We start from the raw sequence: 22,791 nt of genomic DNA on the forward strand, positions 1-22,791 counted from the left end.
GTATGCTGTATTTCCCTGCTGATATTTGGGTACTAAAGCACTTCAGATGGCATGGCTGGTTTGTTACCGCTGATTTGCTTGGTCACAGTTGGTCTATTCTTTCTCTCAATCACCTCTATCCATAGTCACCAGCTGCCTTATGCCAGTGTTGGGCATTGTGTGTCCAAGTGTAGATTACCAAAGCGTTCCATCACTCCTTGTGACTTTGTCGAAGCCCGAGTCTCAATAGCTCTGAAGAGGGCAATAGCTAATGGGGCCAAGCGCCGAAAACCCATTATTTAAGTAACGAGTAATTTAGCCAAACAGCCGTTTCCATTGAGAGTAATGGAAACAGCGGTTTGCAGCATTTGTCTCGCTATGCCAGAGATAGCTCTGGCACTTTCAGTGTCAGCCTTTAAAATGGCATGGATAAATCCTTTCTGCATTGTTTTACTCTTATTTATTTATTAACAGTTTCTAATATAGCGCACATATATTCCGCAGCGCTTTACAGAGAATATTTGAACATTCACAGTCCATTACTCCTAATAAATAGACTCCATAACACAATTGTCTGCCTGCAAAACCTGCAAAAATGTGCTTCCAAATGTGGAACAAGACAAATGTTTCAGGTTGGGATGTTTTGGAATCACAGCTAAAGGTTGAAAAAAACGGGGCAGCTAATAGTGTGTGACTGAGCAGTAAGTGCATAGTATACTCACGCAACGCATATGCTGCAGTATGATTTACACATGACAAAAAATATAATGCTAATAGAACTGACATTTAACCTCTACTTCACAGTTTAATATCACAGTGAATATGAGCATGCTTGTCTGAACAAAACATGTCACATTTAAGCCTTTCTGACAAACCATGTTATGTTCATCAAACACAAGCAGAAACAACAGAATGCCATTAACTACTTGCTATAAAAGTTAGTTCTTTGGATTAACCCAACATGCCTCTTAATAAAAAATATAAGCTTCTATGTAGTGGCTGATTTATTTATAATGTGTATTATTCTTTGGGCTTTTTTTAAATACTTTTTTATATAATTTTTTTATGTAAAAGGCCAATAAAAGCATTGGTGTGTCACTGACTAATGTTTAATATGTACAGTAACTGACTTATTTTAGTCCAACCTCAATATTTCCTTTTCTGTAATAACTAACCTTTTTTTATTTTTAGAAATGATCAAAGTGGGTAACAAATCTTTGTGTCACATCTGAGGGGTGACTTTGGTGTGGCACATAATGTGTTTGGGGGTACTGTGTGCCATATTATGTCATATGTTTTTTTAGGGGTAGTGTGTGCCATATAATGTTAGGGGCACTACTTCTGTTTGATGTAACGTTTATAAGGAGTACTACTGTGTGGGCATAATGTGTAATGGGCACTACTATAATGTGGATTTAAGGGGCAACCTGCTGCCTCACCCTCTGCTTCTCCCCTGCATCCATATCTCCCATCACCCTCTCTCTCCTGTAACCATCCGTCTCTCTAAGACATCACAATCTTCCCATCATACTACAGATATGGAATTGCCTTTGAAAACATGGGCCACACCCATTTTTCCAGGAGCATGGCAGGCACAAATACCACGCTCTATTGCCATGCCTCATGGAGGGGTGCCTAAAATTATTAACTGAGAGCAGCTCTGGTGATGCATGGTATGTGTAGTTCAGCAGCAGCTGGAGGGTTGCTTATTGTCCACCCCTGCTCTAATCCTAACAATAAACCTGACACTCTCCCCATTGTATATCCCTATTCCTCTCCTCCCATTGCTTAACTGTGCTGTCCCCATTCTGCAGAATGTTGACATTATGCACAGTGCCAAAATGGCCATCTGGCACTTGACTAATGGCCTGGTGGGCCTATCCAGCCTATAATCCAGGCAAGGTACACTGACGGGGATGGTCAAGCAGCTTGGCTTCCCATCATACAAAGAGATGGGGGCATGTCACGAGGCAGGGTACCCATAACTCGTGGCATGTCCTTGTAAGACCTGGCATCATCCCCTTGCTGTGTGTGCCTAGACTGCTTAGTATTCCCAGTTCATCCCTGATTATGCATGTCAAAATTTCACATTTTGACATACAGTAGGGGGTTATTTGGGTTGATTCTCAAGGCTGTAAATTTGCAGCCTTGCGAGTCCACCAAACCCTGCCTGGCGTACGCCGGGCTGCCCGCCCCCTCCTCACAGCGTATGTTCCCACGCACAGGCTGCAGATGGATGTTTAAAATAAACATCCATTTGCATGCTGCAGGGAACACCCACATCAATCGATGGTCGGCGACCATCGAATGATGTGGAAGGCCCAGACATATGTAAGGTTGCATATGTGTGCACCCTGGGGAGGAAATGGGCGGGCAGCTGACATCTGTGTGCACCCAGCGATCCCACTATTCGCAGTGGGTGCACGCACCCAGCGCATGCACATGCGCACAGCCTGACCATCGGTAGGGCTGTGAGCATATTCGCAACCAGAATACCCTCCATTATGTAGATCCCATGTGGACATTTTTAGCAATGTCAGCATCATACTTGTGTACAATGTGGTGCATTTTTTTTTTATATTTTCCCACATGGTTATTGCATACATTAAAATGTATATTGATAGAGTGCATTGGTACCTAATTTGTGATCATATAACAAAGCAAACGTGGAAGTATCAAATTACTTTTATTAAAGAGAAACAGAGTATTCTGCCAATAAAGTTGTTAACATTTGTAGAGATGTCAGTTTGTTTAGGGTTAAAAAGCCTTATATTGTGCACTTATGTGATTGGCTGGGTATATTTTTAGGATTCCAATTACCTACAAGTTTTCGAGAAATATATTTTTCTAAAGGAAATGCTTAACTTACATTCATTACTTTTATTTATTTATAAATATATATATTTTACACCCAGAGTAGATCAATAGTACTAGTGGTAAATAAACCTTTTGGCAGTAAATGTTATGCCATATGGGTGTTACGATTTTTATTTTTTTTAAAAAGGAACTCTAGCATATATACATAAGAAACTCAATTGCTAATAATCAGGGCTTATGTAGAATGAATTTGTGCAAAATGTATCACTCCATGAGTTAACTAATTTTATGCCAGACAATTTCAAACAACCTATTGACGTGCATGCTTCCTGAATAGCCACATTTACTGAGTTGGGTGGATAGTGTTTTACGAATTAGCACTGCTGACAAAATCCTACTGTAAACATGGTGATGTGTTGACACGTAAGTGAGGAAAGCAAACGACAAGATAATTGCATCATCGGAAAAGCTTTTGACGTTTGTAAAATGTTGCTGTTGATTGAGATCATCTTTTACATTCTAAATGAAAGAGTTCACAAGCCCTTCTAATGCCGAGTCACTGAGCTTACGTGTCCCAAATGTCCTTCATGCATTCTTTACGCCCTTGTGTTGGTTGCTATTGTGGGCAGAAACTGAAAAATGGCAACAAATTTGAGATTAAAGAAAAAAAGAGTATGTCAGAGTGCAAATCTATATTTGAACCCCCCCTGGGTCTGCAGCTGTCTCTATTAATTATTAATCTATTAATCTATTATTAGCTGTCTCCACCCCTTACAAACCAAAGAACAAGAAAAGAGTTAGAGATAGCGCTGAGCCAGGTAAATTTAGAAATATTTGTATTCAATAAAAAAGTAGAGTTATACTAAAATTATAATAATAACAATTACACACAGGTACCGGCCAGTACTACACATACACACAGACCTACTACTATAATTTCACTGTGGCTGTTGCTTTAAGAATCTTAGTTAAGCTCAATATATATAGCAGTTCTAAGGGGCTTTTCTATTCAACTCAGGTTAGTATTTGAGATTAATCTGGAATGGAAAAATGTCATGGAAAGTCTAATTTATTTTCTTATTATTTTCTTATTCTTTACTCATATATATTGTTATTGGGACACAGCAAGACACTAGTCAGAATGATTTTTTAAACAAAACCCTATCGCACACTTTTGTTGCCATCAGTACTATTTGCAAATTGGTAAGGAAAAGCATTAAGTATAATATAATTGACTGTCATTGAAATACTGTAGGTCTATCTGATTGGTCAGAGAGTGGTCATGTCCATGCTCTGGTCAATGAAATAATTTCATTATAAGGGTACAGTTTTTGAAATAATTTCATTATAAGGGTACAGTTTTAGGCACCTTACTGGAAGATGAAAATCTCAAGAGGGTTCAAAAGTATATTTATTAGCACAGGTAGTGGAAGATTATATTATAGAACAAGTAAGGAATAAAAAAGTTTATCCCTTTAGTTTTTGTGAAACCTCATGATTTTTGGGGAAAAATAACCAGTATACTAGCACAACGTCAAAAGAATTCTCTGATATTAGCTGGTGACTTTAACATGGTTGAAAATCCAGCTATTGATATACAACCTGCTTCACTCTCTAGGATGTCACCCACTTGGCATCAATTTCAATCCCTTAATCCTCTCTTTGATTGACTGATGTCTGGAGGTTGCTCAATCCTACTGATAAAACGTTTACGTTCTATTCTGCCATCCACAAATCTTGGTCCCTCATAGATGCTTTTTTCAGATCTGACCACTTAATTTCAAGGATTAGCACTGCAGATATTCATTCTATATTAGTGTCCGACCATGCACCTAGCTCGATTTCTTTAACGTTACCAAATCAAAGGGGAAACCCTGGTAACTGGAGATTTCCAGGTTATCTTTATAAATCTGATAAATTTAGGGAGTTTCTACTAATTCATTGAATGACAATATCAATTCAAGCAAAAACCAGGCTATTTTTTGGGGAGCACCCAAAGCTGTAATACGAGGCCATATAACTGAATATATGTCTAGACAAAGTAGGGAAAGTAACGCGACTTATGATAAATTATCGCAAACCTTAACCACAGCATTACAAGCATATTGTACAAAAATGATCTGACCGCGCATAACCAGGAAAAATACCTTAGACATTCATTTACTCACACAGGTTAAAACAGATCTCTTTTTTTACTAAACACAACAGGTAGGGGAATAAAGCAAGAAAACTCTTAGCTAAAATGTCGAAACCCAAACATAAAAAGCAGTACATTACAACAAGACCTTCAGATAATGCAATAGTTACAGCCACTGAAGTAATAATAAAAAGTTTTAAAGATTACTACAAAGAGCTCTATGCCGATCTACTGGTTGACAAAGAAAAACATACTGATGCTCTATGAGACATTAATCTTCCAGTATTGACAATGAAGTAAAGGAAAATGTTGCAGTTTGCGTTGAGAAGTGATTGTGACTGAAGTCTTCAATGCTATTAAACAATTAAAATTGGCGAATCACCAAGGCCCGATGGCTTATCCAATGAATATTATAAGTTACTTCAACAGCAACTTGCCCCAGCATTGACTGAGCTGGTCAATGACCTCATCACATTTCTTTACTTCACACAAACATCCAGAATTTTAATCCCTAAGCCACACAAAGACCTACAAAAGCCGTAATCATACCGTCCCATTAGACTCATTAATACACATGCAAAATTACTAGCTAATATCCTTGCTGATAAGCTTCAACACATATTTACCAGATATTCTCAGCCCGCACCAATTAGGTTTCGTTAAAGAACTCCAATCAGTGAAAGGAATATGGGCAGCGATAGCAGCAGTTGTAGCCTCCTCTCAATCATATTCCAAAAATAACATTGTATTAAGTTTAGACACTACTCGTACCTTTGACACAGTGTTATGGTCTAATCCAGCGGTGGCCAACCCGCGGCTCCCAAGCCGCATGAGGCTCTTCTCTGCCTCATCTGCGGCTCGCCGTCTAACTTCCCTACTAATGATGCCCAGCAGCTCCCCCCCCCCTTTGATGCGATGCGCGGCTCTGCAGCGCCGGCTCAGACACTACCTTTCATCTGTGACGAGCCGTGGCCACCGTGAGCCAGTGCATGCGCAGTCACATTGGAGCAGTGTCCCCGTCACACTGACTGCGCAGTCGGCATCACTTTGATCCACCCGTCTCTCAGTGCTCTGACAGTGACTGGCTTCTTCATTCACCGCCCCAGCCGCCTGCCATCCTAGTAAAGTGTATGTTATCATGCACAGAAATATATTTATTGAAGCCTGAAGTGTGTGTATGTGTGTGTGTGGGGGGGGGGGTTGCTTTAGGTCAGGATCTGGGGGCATATGTGTGGCACTGTGGGGGCATACCTGGCACAGGGGGCATATGTGTTGTACTGTGGGGCATATGATATCTGGCACTGGTGGCATAACTAGCACTGTGGGGGGCATATGTGGCATTGTGGGTGCATATCTTTAACTAGGCGCATAACTAGCACTGTGGGGGCATATGTGTGGCATTATAGGGCATATCTGGCACTGGGGGCATAACTAGCACTGTGGGGGCATATGTGTGGCACTGTGGGGGCATATCTAGCACTGTGGGGCATATATGTGTGGCACTGGGGGCATACCTAGCACTTTGGGGGACATATCTGGCACGGGGGGGGGGGCATAAAGTTTTGTCATGTAGCCACTCCTTGTATCATATGACCACGCCCATTTTTTGGCGCGTGCATAATGACGGCTCTTTGGCTTGACTGCCGGTATTTTTCGGCTCTTTACCTCTGACCGGTTGGCCACCCCTGGTCTAATCTGTTTACATTCCTTAGAGTTAGAGGATTTGAGCCTTTTTTCATTCATTTTAGTATTTCTACACTTCTCCTAAAACAAATTTAATTATTAACGTTCATAAGAGTGCTTCACTTCAAATGCATAGATCCTCTACTTTGCAAATTAGAAATGGACACAGAATTCAAGGGCATCAGAGTTGGCATGCGATAAAACTAACAGCATTCGCAGATAACATATTAATATACTGTACATGGCGAATCTTGTGGAGTTTTTGGCCCACATATTTGAAATATTAAATAAATTTGCAGAAATATCAAGTTTTAAGGTTAGTAAAACCAAATCAACGGTACTTTATCTTGGCCCGAGAAACACAATTCCCCACATTTTAATAAATCACGAGGTTAGCTTTATGTATTTGGGAGTGAATATCCCTCGCCGTTTGGCAAATCTTTACAAGTTAAACCACAAGCCTACAATTAAAAAGATAGGAAGAATCAGAGGGCTGGAAAGACCTTCCATTATCATACCTTTGTAGAGCAGCTCTGATTGAAATAGTTTCTTTACCCAGACTCATGTACTTAATTTAAGATCTCCCCTTATTTATTACAACAAAAGACTTGCAAAATATAAATAAGTTATTCAGGGGAGGGGGGGGGGGGTGCGGGATCTACCGCTGGAGCTCACATGTCTTTCCTGTCAGGAGTCACAACACTAGGCTCCATGTGTGAACTCCTCTTATGTGGGGAAGAGTTCAGCATGTAGTAGCTACTACTGCCCATCATACTGTGGACTGAAAACTCCTCCCCCACTTGGGCTGATAGTACATGGAGCGATGACAGCAATAGTTTTCCAGCAGGAAGCCATTCTGTGCACAAAACCAGAGCTACAGTGCTTCCATGGGCTGCTGCCTGTGCAGCCCAACAGAAGCAAATCCTCTGCAGTGACCATCCCAGGCTTCAGTGAGTCATTCAGTTTGATGCAGCTGGAGGAAGGTATGCATTGTACCAGAGAGGTGCATGGAAGTTTTTTTTTTATAATATTTGAGCCTCTGTGAATAATATTTATTTCAACTATTATTTGTGTGTAGATCTAGTATCATTTTCTGTACTTTAATATTAAAGTTATTCAAAATGTGGATTTTGCTCTGTACCTGTGTTTGTGTGCAGATGGGTACATACATCATTTGTTTACAGTATATGCACAAAATCACTGGTACAGAGCAATCACAATCAGGGTTTCTTTATTCCATAGTTTAAGGTGATTTAAAGTAGATTATCTGTATGCTGTTTTGTTTGCAATGAGCAATACCCAGGCAATCGCAGCTCCCCTTAAGTCTATAGACAGGAGCCGCCACTGCCTAGTACAGTAGATAGAAATAACTGTAGAGCGCTGACTTTTGGGGTAGCTTAACAAAAATATGGCTCAATATCCGGTTACCCTCTGGCCTTCCTGCAAGCTAAACAGTATATAAACATGATAATCAGAACATTTTCAGATATGGACTGGAATAATCAAATTGATGCTCTATTGTCCAACCAGTTATAAGGAAAGCTGTTTTAGAACAAACCTAAATCATGAATCCTCCACTAGTGGAATGACTCCATGGGTTCAAAGTGTTCCTGAACTTACCATTAGGGACCTATTGCGGTCTCATGCGGGCTAAAGAAAGAAAGAAAGAAATTTTCTTTAACATTCTACATCATAACTATCACCTCACCAAAGTTTTTTGATGGGGAGGTCTACATCACATACGTGTTACAGATGTGGTGCTGAGTATGCAGACTTATTTCACTGTCTATGGTCCTACCCAATAGGTTTTTGGCTTTATATTAAACGCTATGCTAAAACTTACTTGGTTAACTACATACAATTTAATGCCGACAGCAAAAAATGCCATCCTTCCTATTTAAAACAAAACTTTTCAATTTATTTCGCACAGATTGGGTGGAGGTTTCTTTGGAAAAAAGAGAAAAAGGTTGAAAAGTTTTTCATCATGTGGGAAACCTATATTGCCACATTGTCATCTCAAATAGAACATAAAATCCATTTGGGTCTGCAAATACTTTGCGGTACCTCTTACGGCTAATAGATGGAGATTCACCAATACTAATCAACAGTACTGCTTTGTAGATCTGTATTACTCATCTAGATGGGGGTTGGGTGCGGGTTGGGATGTGGGGTGGGGAGAGAGCCACAATTTCATTTTTTTTTTTTTACATTTTTTATTTGTTTGCCAGTCTCTTGCTGTACCTTTAAGCAATCAATCTTGATTGTTATTTCAATGCAAACAAATGTATATAATGTAACTGTTGTGTTACAACTTTGTATGGAATTCTTTGTAATGTTTCTTGCATTTGGTGCTTCAATAAAAATAACTAATTTTATGCACTTGAAGAAGATGTCCTTGCTTTTGTTGATTGAGTGGGTGCATTAGAAATCCCAGGCACAAGGGGCTCATGTAGAGTTTTCTATAACATAATCTAGAAGGTACAATGGGCAAAACCGTGGGCACAGACTAGGACTGCCACAATGTACCAATCTGCAGCTCCTTATTTTCACAGCCCACTTGAACCCTTTACCTTTTTTGGGGGAAATATGGGTGTATTTGCTACATTTATCGAATTATTGCATTTTACATAGTAGCATCAAAACAAAGGTTATGAAATCATTAACTTATGTAAAAAAAATTATTTTTCTTAATTGTTATGGTGAACAATCAAGTGGTTCTGTGGTATGGCTTTTACAGGTTTAGGAACTACTAGTTATAGTGGTGGAATAACATAGCAGTAATTTCAGTGCCTGAACGGAGCAAGATTTGAAGGGCTTTGCTTGGCATCATCTAGCGGCTAAACACTTGAATTCCCCCTAGGAGCAGCGCTGGCCTTTATTTAGGATAATTCCCATTACCCATCAAAGGTTACTTTGGGAAAGGTTACTTAGATCATGGATGGTTAACCTTCAGCCATCCAGCTGTTTTTTAACTGAATATCCCATCATGTTCTGCAACAGTTTTAGCATGTCCAAATATCAAAACTGTAGCAAGGCATGCTGGGATGTGTAATTTAACAACAATTGGAGGGCTGAAGATTCCCCATCCCTGTTCTAGATGATGGATAGCAAAAAGTTGTGTCTTTATCTCCAATCCTATTTATTTTTTATTATTGGCAAAGAATAGGTAAGCCTTAACAAAGCTGCATTTTATTATAGGGTAGTATTGCTAATATGTTAGCAGTCATACTGCATGATAACCTAAAATCAGGATTAAAGTATCAAGAAAAATAGTTCACATTATCAGGGAGTTCAATGTATTAATACCTGAGCGGCCAGGAAAATGATTTGTAGAACTTGTACAGTATGTCTTATGTAGCTGGAAACACAACAAGAAGGGAGAGGAAGAAGTGGATTATATGAAAGTGTGCTGGACACCTTAATCGAGTGCTGTGAAAGAGATGATCAACAGCAAGCCAACTCTCAGTGCATCTTCTACTAAATCACTGACTTTGGCAGTAACTGATAAGTCCTTGCCTGACCTTTCTTACTAGTAAACACAGATCTGTCTCGTTAAAGAGATTCATGAGTCATATCATATTTATTAAAAGCAAAGTGCTTGTTCCTTATATTTAGATCATTCAAATGAGTTATTCTTTGTGATGGTATCCGGATAAAAGATAGACAGTGTCTTGGTTGACAGTAAGTAGGTCAATGCCATATGGTCGACATGCTTTAGGGCAACAGGTACAAAATGTCAGATGGCAAAGGTCAACACATGTTTTTGAGGTTTTCTACATGTTTTACTAACATTTGCTTCATTTACTATCCACCTGGACTATGACTGTGCATAGAGCCCAATTCAGACCCACTCGCTAAGTAGCATTCTTTTGCTAGTGCGGGTAAAAGCTGCCCCAACGAACACCCCCCCCCCCCCCCGGAATCCCCTTGGTACTATAATAGCATGCAATGATTACTCCTGCCTTCAGTAATAAAAGTCAGTCTCAACTGACTTTTATTACAGCCACTGATCGCTGACTGTGGGGTGAGTGCTGTCATCATGCGACATCAGCCGCCCGCCCCGAGCAGGAACAGCACACCTGCTTTCCTGGCAGAACGCCCAGTTTTTTCACGAGGATACCCATAAAACGCTGGTGTTCCCCCTTATGCTGCCCCCTGCCCACCCTTTCCCTCCCCTACCCATTTGAATGACTGTACAAGTGTGATACTCACCAAAGGCATTCAAACAAAGAGTCTGCACATATTCAAATACGCACATGCGCAGACCCCCCCCACCATCGGAACAGGGCCAAATTCAGCCCCTTCCGAATGGATCTGGATTAGAGCCATAGTAACTTTGCCAAAATTAGAGCGAGCTTGGTTTGGAATTAAAATTTGAAATGATGGTGGCCAAACATACAAGATTTTACCCCAAAAAGGGAAAAAAATTGTGTTAACCATATGTGTGTCGAAATTTTGAACCTGCCAAACTTTTATACCTGTTGACCTTTTATTCTTTTGTATCTGTTGACTTAATGTATTTTAACTTTTTGGTTTTAACCTAATAATTGCTAATGTAAATAATGTAGATTCCATTGCAAACTGGAAAAATGTGTTTCTTCCTGTGCACTGTTCCGTTGTGAATAGGCACATATGGGGGAAAGCAGTTGCAGGACAGCAAATGATATGCAGTGATTTACCCCATACATTAGTTGTGTGTGTTTCTGCTCTATATAGGGATCCGATACGTAATGCCGGCGGTCGGAATCCCGACACTGGAATCCCGACCGCCGAAATCCCGACATGGAGGGGACGTGGATCGCCCCCCCCTTGCGGGCCCGGTGCCTCGCTACGCTCGGCACGCTATTTTATTCTCCCTCTATGGGTGTCGTGGACACCCACGGAGGGAGAAAGTTTCGGGATTTCGGCGGTCGGGATTCCAGTGTCGGGATTCTGAACGCCGGGATCCCGACCGCCGGCAAATTGACCGCATCCCCTATATAGGAAGCACAACAGGTGGTGGCTTCATGTGGAGACTGATTAAGGCCAGTCTGATATGGGTACATGCTATTCTTTAATTCTATTTCCACTGTGACCTTGTACTGTTAGAGCCACTATAAACAAGGTATACCATTTTATTGCCAGAATAATGTGTGCTTACTATGGGGCAGATTCAAATAATTTGTGGGTACACAAATGTTTGGGAGGCCACCTGGGCTATTCAATTGTTTCCCCCATTGGGCATGTTCTGTATGCGTGGTCATTAGCACCATGTTTAGTTATGCAAAGCTGATAAACACCACTTTGGATATTTAAGCTCCTGATTCAGTGCTCAAACCACATAACACATTTCAGATTGCCCCTCAGGAAATGTGTCTCCCCGGCTGTCTGTGAGCCTAAATGGAGCAATACTTGAATTGATCTGTTGGAAGCCAGGCTGCAAACAATTTTAGTGGGCCCTATGAGTTCAACTACAGCATGTACCTAATGTCACTCAATTTCATCTACATTTATATAAAATAGGCTTGATGTTTTTAATCAACCTTATTTTATGTACTAAATAGTGCTGGCATGTCCAAACTGTAGCCCTCCAGCTGTTGTGAAACTACACATCCCAGCATGCCTTGCCATAATTTTAGCATTCCCTAATAGCAAACAATGCATGATGGGACTTCTAGTTTCACAACAGTTGGAGGGCCATATGGGGTTATTTTGCTTCACTCTTTCTGACAAATTCCTTCTTAGAAGGACAAAACCATGTGCACTGCAGGGGGGCAGATGTAACATGTGCAGAGAGAATTAGATTTGGGTGAGTTATTTTGTTTCTGTTCAGGGAAAATACTGACTGCTTTATTTTTACACAGCAATATAGATCTCACTTTGAAGTAAAACCCCACCTAAATCTAATTCTCTTTGCACAAGTAACATCTGCCCCACCTGCAGTGCACATGGTTTTGTCCTTCTAAGAAGGAATTTGTCAGAAAGAGTGAACTAGAATAACCCCCATAGTTTGGACATGCCTGGAATAGAGTAAAAGTATAGCCTAGAAATGTATGCAGCAACCAACATAAATTAATTATTCCCAGTGTAATGTCAAGGACTTTTTTTGTCCAAAGAGAAGTAGAAAGGTATAGAAGCTCATTCTCTACATTTTAATTAAAATATGCAAATATTTCAAAGAATCCTGCAGCTCCAGATAAATAAAAAAGAATAAATACTTTAAAGCTAATTATTGTTAAATAATACACAAATAGTAAACCAAGCATTACACATCTGCCAATGTAATTATGCACAAAGGTGTACATTTTATCAGAGGTGCACCAATGGAGTGGCATGTCTAGTACAACCTCTTAGATGTGTCTAGCTAGCACCACCTATTGCCATTCCTTTCCATTTCATTTTAAAAACTTGTCTTCCATAGTTAGATGCAATAATACATTGGTTCATACAGAGTTTACTAGTGCACCTTAACCATATGGTGGGTTCTCACGACAAGAAACCTTATCCTCTTCCTGCATTGTCGCTAAGCCACACTATCATCTCCTGCCTGCATCATTTCTACGCCACACCATAATTTCCCTGCATTGTCTCCCAGCCACACCATCCTCTCCCTGCATCGTCTCCCAGCCAAACCATCATCTCCCTGTATTGTCGCTCAGCCACACTATCATCTCCTGCCTGCATCATTTCTCCACCACACCATCACCTCCCTGCATCATCTCCCAGCCACACCATCCTCTCCCTGCATTGTCGCTCAGCCACACTATCATCTCCTGCCTGCATCATTTCTCCACCACACCATCATCTCCCTGCATCATCTCCCATCCACCCCATCCTCTCCCTGCATTGTCGCTCAGCCACACTATTATCTCCTGCCTGCATCATTTCTCCACCACACGATAATTTCCCTGCATCGTCTCCCAGCCACACCATCCTCTCCCTGCATCGTCTCCCAGCCAAACCATCATCTCCCATTATCTACTCCATGAATCATCTTTCAGCTACACCATCATCTCCCTGCATTGTCTCTCAGCCACAACATCATCTCCTCCCTGCATAATCTCAGCCACAACATCATCTCCTCCCTGCATCATCTCAGCCACAACATTATCTCCAATTTGCATCATCTTTTAGGCACAACATCATCTCCCTGCACCATCTCCCAGCCACATCATCTCTTCCCTGCTTCATCTCTAGCCACACCATTATCTCCTCCATGAATCATCTCTCAGCTACAACATCATCTCCCTGCATCGTCTCTCAGCCACAACATCATCTCCTCCCTGCATCATCTCAGCCACAACATCATCTCCAATTTGCATCATCTCAGCCACAACATCATCTCCTCCCTGCATCATCTCAGCCACAACATCATTTCCAATATGAATCATCTTTCAGCCACAATGTCATATCCTTCCTGCACCATCTCTCGGCCACACCATACTTTCCTCCCTGCATCTTCTCTAGTCCACACCATAAATTCCTCCCTGCGTCATCTCTCAGCAACATCAGCATCTCCTCCTCAGCATCTCCTCCCTGCGTCATCTCTTTGTAACACCATCACCTCCTCCCTGTGTCACTCATAAACACTACACCACATATGCTCATCTACGGTATGTCAATCCACATATGATATACTAAGAATATTTGTGAGATGAGCTGCTGTTTTCCTCTTTATTAGCAGTAGTTTTCACCTTGCACTTTAAAGATTTCCATTTTTGGCCAGGATTTTTCTTATTGTGAATTCATGACTGGGATGTGCTCTGTGGTTAGAGCTTGTTGGGGTCTACAGTGCAGAACAGCCTGCACCTTGCATCCTGCTGCTGGAGTTCCCAGGGTCTGTGAAGGTGTCTGAACCTAAGGTGTGATGTGGCTGGGCTTGAAGGTTCTTGTGAGGGATTTCTAGTGAGGTTCGAACTGGTGGGTTGTGTAATATCCACAGCGCATTGAGAAGTGCTGGTAGCTGCTCAGGAGCACTGGACACGCCCCCACATTGACAATAGCAGTGAACGTGCATTGAGTTCATGGCCCCGTCAACTCAAGGCCCTGTCCACAACTCCACACCACTCAAGGCCTTTTCAGATGCAACCACACATCTGAATTACTTCCTTCCAAAGTAAGGAAGCATGCTTCACACACTTTAACATTTTAAAAACTCATCTTCCACAGTGAGATGCAATAATACTTTGGTTCCTACAAAGTTTAATAGTCCTGTTATTTATTTATGAATTGGTATTAGGAAGAAGTCAAATATCATAAAGCCTTCTTATTTTTTTAGTAGAACTAAATAATGTTACATTATAACAGGACTGATGACTTAGGGCCAATGCATCACTTGTGGCCCCAACCATTGCCTACCATCTTTTCTTAGGTATACTATATCCTGCTTTGCAGATTGTGAAATGTTCAGTGGGATTAAAGCCCTGTACACACTAGGCAAGCCCCGTACACACTACACATGCCCAAACTGTGCCCCTCCAGCTGTTGTGAAGAGTGGCGTAACTATAGTCCTGCAGACCCCGGGGAGGTGCTGAGTATGGTGTCTTCGGGGCTATTGGTGTTCAGCACTGCCAGTGGGACCTGCTTACCTCCCACCCCCCCTGCTCGCTGCCGTCGCCAGAACCCAGCGATCTACTTTTCTGAGCCGGTCCCAGCGCTGCTAGTGTCTTCTGCTCTGCCTTAATGAAAAATTACCTTCACAAAATGTCCACCCCCCTACAGCAGACACCTTATGGTCTGCTGCTAGGGGCAGCCATTTTTCTGAAGGGCATTTTTCATTAGGATAATCGCTGGGACCGCAGATCTGTACATCTGTGGGTCCCGGCAGACCCGGAAGCGGGGTAAGGCAGGGCTGGGGGGCTGCAGGCCAAAATTCCCGGGGGTGGACTGCTGGACTAAATTCAGGGGATGGGAGGGGGGGGGGGGCTGATTTTATAGTTATGCCACTGGTTGTGAAACTACACATCCCAGCATGCCTTGCCATAGTTTTAGCATTCCCTAATAGCAAAACCGTGGCAAGGCATGATGGGACTTGTCGTTTCACAACAGCTGGAGGGCCATAGTTTGGACATGGCTGCACTAGGTGATATATATAATAAGTGATGTTGCCGTTGGCCAGAATCACTGAGCGTATCTGTACCTTTAGCCTATGGGCATTTATAGAGCATATACAGTACTAACACAGCATATAATGTTTCACGGTGAACTAGTACAATACAAAAAAAATACAAATAAAGTATAAATCTGGATCATTTCATGCATATAATGGAGTTTATTAGAAAAACTGCGTTTTCGGCAGATAAAAGGAAAATAAGAACAACCCTTTAGTATGGAGTACTGTTTTTGAAGATTACCACAAAATGAGATAAGATGCAATTGATAAGTTTATCAAAACAAATCTCCATAAGTTCTGTGTGGGCTGAACATAGATGTCCTTTTGTACCGTTTGAAAGTACATTGTAGTAACATGTGTTTTGTGTGAGCGCCTTCAAATAGCCTATGAAATCATAGCCATAGCTTTTAGGTTTAAATGATAAATGTGTTGCTAATGATGTTTGAGATGTTTCTGCTTTATCAGCGGTCCTGAAGCCCTGTTTTCAAAATGAAACCTTAAAATAGCCATCAAAGAGCACTGCACAAAGCTATATAGTAAGCAGAAACTGTTGCATTTATCAGGAGACAGCTTTGTTTGGCAAATATGACATAATCCTTTTTGGTCTTTTAAATTTACGACACCATTAGGAGTGACCTGTTTTCCCACACATAACAGAAACCACAAAAACTAAAGAATTACCACATATTGATGGTAAGACCTATTTTAGAGCAAATGCTCGTATGGATAATTTTTGCCAAGGTAAGCAAGCAATTTTATGGCAATGGCTTTGTCTGTTTATTTTCTTAGGTTTAAAGGAAAACTACTTCAAAACTACATGTGGCTTTCACAAAAATGTGCACTTTGTACTGTCCAAGTCTGTATGTGTAACTATACGCCAAAGTATCTGACATTACTAACATGTTATAGTCATTTCCACGGTTCACACAGCACACATTTTGATCCTATGTAAAAAACAGGTTAAGATACAAAATTGCCCAGAATCCAGCACAAAATAAAAAACAGTCATAATTATAGCTGCATATCTGAGCAGGCCTGCTAATCTAATGTTCCACTAAGAGCTGAGTCTGTGATACTTCACATTATTGAGTAAATCATATACAGATACAGCGGGCACCATTTACCTGCTCGCTAAGCAGCGAATGCTGCTCAGTGAGCAAGTCTGAATCAGGCCCATTATTTAGATCTATACACTGATTTCCAAAGTTGATCAATGTTTCTTGTCGTACGTAAACTAGTTACTTAACAACACTTCAAACGGGATTTAAACTAGAGATGAACGGGTTCGGTTTTACTCAGATTTACTAGGTTCTTAAAGTCAAATGATCTCAATTTCTGATTTTTCTGATTGGCTATCGGCTATCACGCGTTTGGATAGCCAATAAGATCCCGCTTATAGATCCAAGTAGATCCGTGTAAAACCGAACCTGCTAATCTCCAGTTAAACACAATACCTACTATACCATATTCATACACTGAAACTTGGAAGCTTTCAGTAATACATAGCGTGATTTATGTGCACTTTGTCATTCAGTTACATCCCCCTGTATTTACAATACATATTGCTCTGCATGCCATGCAGGGGATGTGAACTGACAACATCAAGTACTGTAGTCAGACACAGCACATGCACTATTTGCTCCTGTGATGCAAACCTAGTGATTATAAGTTCATGAAGCATGTTGTAATTGTGTACATATTCTGTAAATATAGCAGTACATCGGTAGAACATCACAGAAAAAAAACTTGCAGTGTGGAGGAAACATTGCACCTTACCATTGCAGGGTTAGCTATTGGCTATCGAAAGCAAACTATGGGGGGTATTCAGACCCTGTTGTCGCCTATACAATGCTGCCGTTATCGACATCATTGAAGGCAGGTTCAAACAAAACAGATCTGACTTTAAAACAAGTTGGAAATGGTTGTGGATTGTTAAATTCACAGCTGTTTTTCAACAATCTGCTGCCGCTTTAGTTGATTTGTGGATTTTCCGACACTCGACAGTCGGTACATTGAATACCGACTTTCGAGATCTGTTGGAAGGAACGAAAATGGCCCGGATCCGATTGTCGGGACATTCTGACAGTCGGAATTTGGGTCTGAATACCCATCTATAGATGGTATTGATTAAATATGGATTCCAATTCCAACCATTTAAAACAAGGTAGCAGATGAACCAAAAATTTCTATGCAGAGATTCTAAGTAAAACAAATGTTCACCTTGGAAATGATGATGAAAGCAAATAATATTTGTATTTTGCATATAATGTTTACTAATTAATAATAAACCTTTATTTGTGATGGCACATCAACAGCATTAATGCAGCCACTGGACAAGATAAAACATGGATTTGGCACCAAATGTTATTCCTGGCCTCTCCTTGCTGCTCGCCGCTCAGACATGTCTTTGGGAGTTTTAAACCACTTACTTTGTCGCCAGCACAGAATAAATTTATATGATGGCATCTGCAATAGGAATGCTTTTATGTGAGCCAATTTTTAGCCAAAGTTAATTTGACGAGATTGAAATTATAATTTTTTTGAGGACTAGAATTTGTATTATATTATGGTATAATGCTATAGTATGTAGGGTGCAACACTTTAGAACCACTTCAGTTACCATATTATGTAAGTCTAACTCTTTAAAAGACAATTGGATGTGATCCAGTCTTGGGGCATCTCAAAGCACGACCCCAGTTGAACCCAGGAACGTCATTTTTGAGCAATGTTTTTGCCTAGCTCAACATGTTTAAATGCATCTCCAGATGTATGATTTTTCTCTATGACAATTAAAATATAAGTTGCAAAGCAAACATATTTTCTGGTATGATATGTTTTGAATGCACTTTCCGTGCTGACCTTATGTGTATTTTTGTCTTTTTTTCCAGTCATTTAAAGCAAAGGATGGTTACCTTGTAATTGGTGCAGGCAACGATCAACAGTTCTCTACTGTTTGCAAGGTAAGCAGGGTGGTGACGTAATGTATGTTTTCACCGCAATACCTAGTCTACATTTTCTCTTTCAATTCACTTTTTTAAACATTTTAAGTTGTAAAAACAAGAATGATAGAGGTTTGACTGTTTGATGATAGGATAATCATTATAATAATTATTCTTGGCAAGGTTGAGCATTATCATTGGTGAGTAGCTGGGCTCTTTACATGACCTGCCTGACACACATCAACATATATAATTGTAATCGATGTGAACATTTAGATTGACATACATATTCACAATCTAAATGTAGCATTCATTTATTACATGCACACAGACATTTTTAAATATTTGCAATAACTTCTTTGTATTTTATTTCATTTAACTAATTTATGCAGTTTAATCCACTAATGCCTTTACCAGAGTTTTTTAAATTTATTTATCATTATTTATTTATTTATTTATTTATTTATTTATTTATTTACAGTTTCTTATATAGTGCAGCATATTCAGTTCCATGTATATATGCATAGTGTTCCAGCTAGGTTGTTTTAGCAGGGCGCTGCGCCCTGCCCGATTTTTACAGGGCAAAATGCGCCCTGCCCTGCTAGCAGCGCCCCGCTAAAACAGCGTGGTGCCTGCCCTGGCTGTGTGCACGGGTAAGCGCAGCGCCGCCTTAGACGGCGATTCCCAGCGCTTCCCCGGCAGCACGGTAACTTCGGCGGTGCCGGCCCCGCCTCCTTTAGTGACGGCGCCGGCTGGGCCCGCCCCTTTTCGCGACGTCGCGGCCCGGGCACGCCCCTTTTTGTGACGTCGCTGCCCGGGACCGCCCACAATTGTGACGTCGGCAGGCCCGGTCTGCCCCCCTTGCGCTGCGGCGCCCTGCCCGCCCTCATTTCTAGAGGGAACACTATATGCATTATATGTTTGTTATCATACGAATTAAAGAGGTCTATTTTATATATCATTCATGATGCGAGTAGTAGTGCAGAGCAGGGAGCAGCCGAGTAGTAGAGGGAGATAAGGATGTTGGGGTGAGAGTGGCATGGGAGAGACAGAGGGACAGTTCTCTAAGCTTCAAAAGTGATAAAATGGAGAGTGATAAACAGCCAGCCAATCAGCTCCTACCTGCCATGTCACAGACTGTGTTTGAAAAATGTCAGACAGAAGCTGATTGGCTGGCTGTTTATCACTCTCCATTTTATCACTTTTGAAACTTACAGAATCTGTCCCAGAGTGAGACAGGGAGAGAGACGGGGGAGGGGTAGAGTAAGAAGTATAGTGTGAGGGACAGAGAGAGACAAGGTAGCGAGAAAGGGACAACGATGGAAAAAATTGCAATAGTTACTGCATATCATAAAATTACCTAAATTTTTAGTGTGTGCCACAGGGTCATGATACTTACCAGCTTGATCACTGCTTCCACAGTCGCACAGTGTGCATGGTGGCATGAGGAATGGGTCCCACAGCATGCTTCCACTGCATTGTGGTGGGGGAGGAGCCACTAGTGAGGAAGGGCTGTACAGCAGTGACCATACATGCAGCACTGCACTACTACTGCTACAAAGCATAGCCCAATAAACAAATATTTCCAGCTACACTGCTGTTGTGGCCTCTGCCCACCGAGATCAGTGTGGCTGCAGCAATCTTACTATATGACATGGGTTTCCACGGTACTGTCACTGTCTACAGCTTTCTGAAGCTACTAATGAGAAAGGGGCCCTGCCCAGAAGGAAGTACTCCGGGACCCAACTAGGCCACTCCACCCCTTTTTATATTCCAGTGCATGTAAAACTATATGGGGTTGTGGCTGCAGGCAGGAATGGAGGAATCGGGGATAGCTGCTGCAGTCCCTCTGTGATACATTTGGGGGATACAAAATATTTGTGGTCACCTCCTGGGTGTAATGATAATTAGGCCTTAAAATAGCTTTGTGTTCACAATAATGGTTGGCGATTTGTTTCTGAGCATGTAAAACAACTACCAATACTTTATATTAAGTAGATTTCACCAAAATGAATCACCTTGGCTTGTACTATAATTTTTAGAACCTGTGTTATCTTACCTTAAATACTCGTCCCCATTCATATTACATAGAACAGTATTGGTTATTGCATTATTAATTCATTTCTGGATCTCATAAACATATAAGCCAGTGTCAGACGCCCAATACATTTGAGTGGCCACTTGCACGACCCTCTAAGCATCACTAGGGTTCTTAATACACTTAGGGCCTCATTCTGGTTGTTTTTTCACCCCGGGGACTGATGTTTCTGTCCAGGGGCAAACGCAGGATTTTCAGAAGGGGGTTTCCAGAGGGGCGGAGCAAAGCACAGAATTGGACACTAAGGTGACCCAGTATATGCCGGGTCAGTTAAAGTATTATAGATAGAACAAATGTATATAAATAATAATAATAATAATAATTATAAATATATATACATAACAGCAGTGTAGACCCCTTGGCATAGCAATGTATTGGGGCCCCTACCGATCCTCCTGCGGTAGGGGGTGCTATGAGCGGAAGCTTTGATGTCCCGCAGGTGGTGGGGGTATTATATCAACTGCTCAGCATGTAGGGCCTGGATCAGTAATTTCCACTAATTACCCCTTTACTGCACAGATGGTGGGAGATGGGGTGGGAGAGGGGGGCATTGGGCTGAATGAAGGGGTCCCAATACATAACTTCCAGGGTGGTAGAGGATGTTTAATACGCAGAGGAGGGGTGTATAGTGGAGTGGGCTTATTATTCATAATTTTCTGGTGGGAGGACAGCTTGCTTGACTGCAGATATCTCCAGTTCCCGTAACAAGATTTCTTATCTTTTAATGGAATTACTAGAGAAAACTAGAGAATCCCACCTACCAAATGGTACTGGGGACTAGAGGACCAGAGTTCAGGAGGCAGAGCAATCTGCCATTGAGAATATAAAACTACATACCAGGTGTGTGGAGCTGGAGCAGTAACCAGCTGCTTGAAGGCTGATATCTCTGATTCTGGGCATAATAGAGACCAGCTTCTAGTGTCCCCCAAAGGTGGAGAGTCCTAAGTCAGATAGAAACTGAAATATCTGACTGGGGAGAGCAATTAACAGGCTTGGATGGGGACCACTGCTTTGAAGTCAGATATCTCCGGTTCCCCAGGGCCGATTTTAAAAATTCTTGCACCCATGGAAAGAGGGGACCCTCAGCTTTCAGACTTGGCCCTCAGATTCCTGGGGGGTTTTCTGGGTACTCAGAAACCCCTCCTGCGTGCGCTACTGCTGTCCTGTGCATATTTGCATATGCATATGTAACTCTGACACTAGGCTCTGAATGTATTAACATCCGAGTACAGTGGCAGTGCAGGATGCAGACCGAACGCAGATATATATTTTTAAAGGGGCAATCATTTACAAGGCAAAACCATGTCTTTTTTTAAGTCTTCCCCTTTAAAAAAAAAACTTCTGAGTTTGTCCGGCATCCCACATGGTCACCAGGTTTACAACGCATTATATCCAGCCCTATGTGTGAGTAGCCAAGCCAAAACAGAGGCTTTTTCAGAGAGACTTTGTTTGCAGACTAGTTATCCACATAGACTAAGTAGTGAGTTAGTGCCCTGAACAAGAAATAGGCTTTTTTTTTTCTTATTTCAATTATGTTGATCGTAAAGCACCATTTATTTTATTCAAACCTGAAAAGCTGTGTTTGGACCCTGATTAAGCACTTAAACATTGCATCACTCTACTGTATACCAAGCTGAATACCCCAGTATTGTCACTATATACTGTAACTTAATACTGTACCTTTAAGGTATATAAAGACTAATAGAGACACAATCATATATAATATACCTGAAATGAAGACACGGACACCTTCATCTTATTGATTAAGATCTTTATTTAAAGAGAAGAAATATATGAGCAGATATGTCTAGTTTGTATTTGCATATAATTGTCAGTGATCACAATCTCTTATATAATAGCCCAGAACTGTCAATCTGTGAGTGTGTGTATAACCCTGGGCGGAGTATGGGCGGAGTCATACACACACTCACAGAGTGAACAGGCCGCCAGGACAGAGAGGAAAATACATATGCGCACAGAACAACGCCTATATACATGTGCCCACACATTACAGCTACAGCAGGGCACAAAACAAAACATCAGTATA

General features: G+C 41.3%; 1 protein-coding gene across 3 annotated transcripts in view; it reads left to right on the forward strand.

Moving 5' to 3' along the window:
• Positions 1 to 22,791, forward strand: part of SUGCT (succinyl-CoA:glutarate-CoA transferase) — an 848,669-nt gene that overhangs the window by 280,722 nt on the left and 545,156 nt on the right. For 2 of the 3 annotated variants that reach the window (XM_083188510.1, XM_083188512.1), the window contains exon 10: positions 18,596 to 18,667. The exons of the other annotated variant lie outside the window; for it this stretch is intronic. In XM_083188510.1, coding sequence (XP_083044636.1) covers positions 18,596 to 18,667 — 72 coding nt within the window. The remainder of the gene's footprint in view (positions 1 to 18,595; positions 18,668 to 22,791) is intronic. 3 annotated transcript variants of the gene reach the window in all.

This window comes from Crinia signifera, chromosome 5 (genome assembly GCF_055691185.1).
Source record: "Crinia signifera chromosome 5, ASM5569118v1, whole genome shotgun sequence".
Lineage (NCBI taxonomy): Eukaryota > Metazoa > Chordata > Amphibia > Anura > Myobatrachidae > Crinia > Crinia signifera.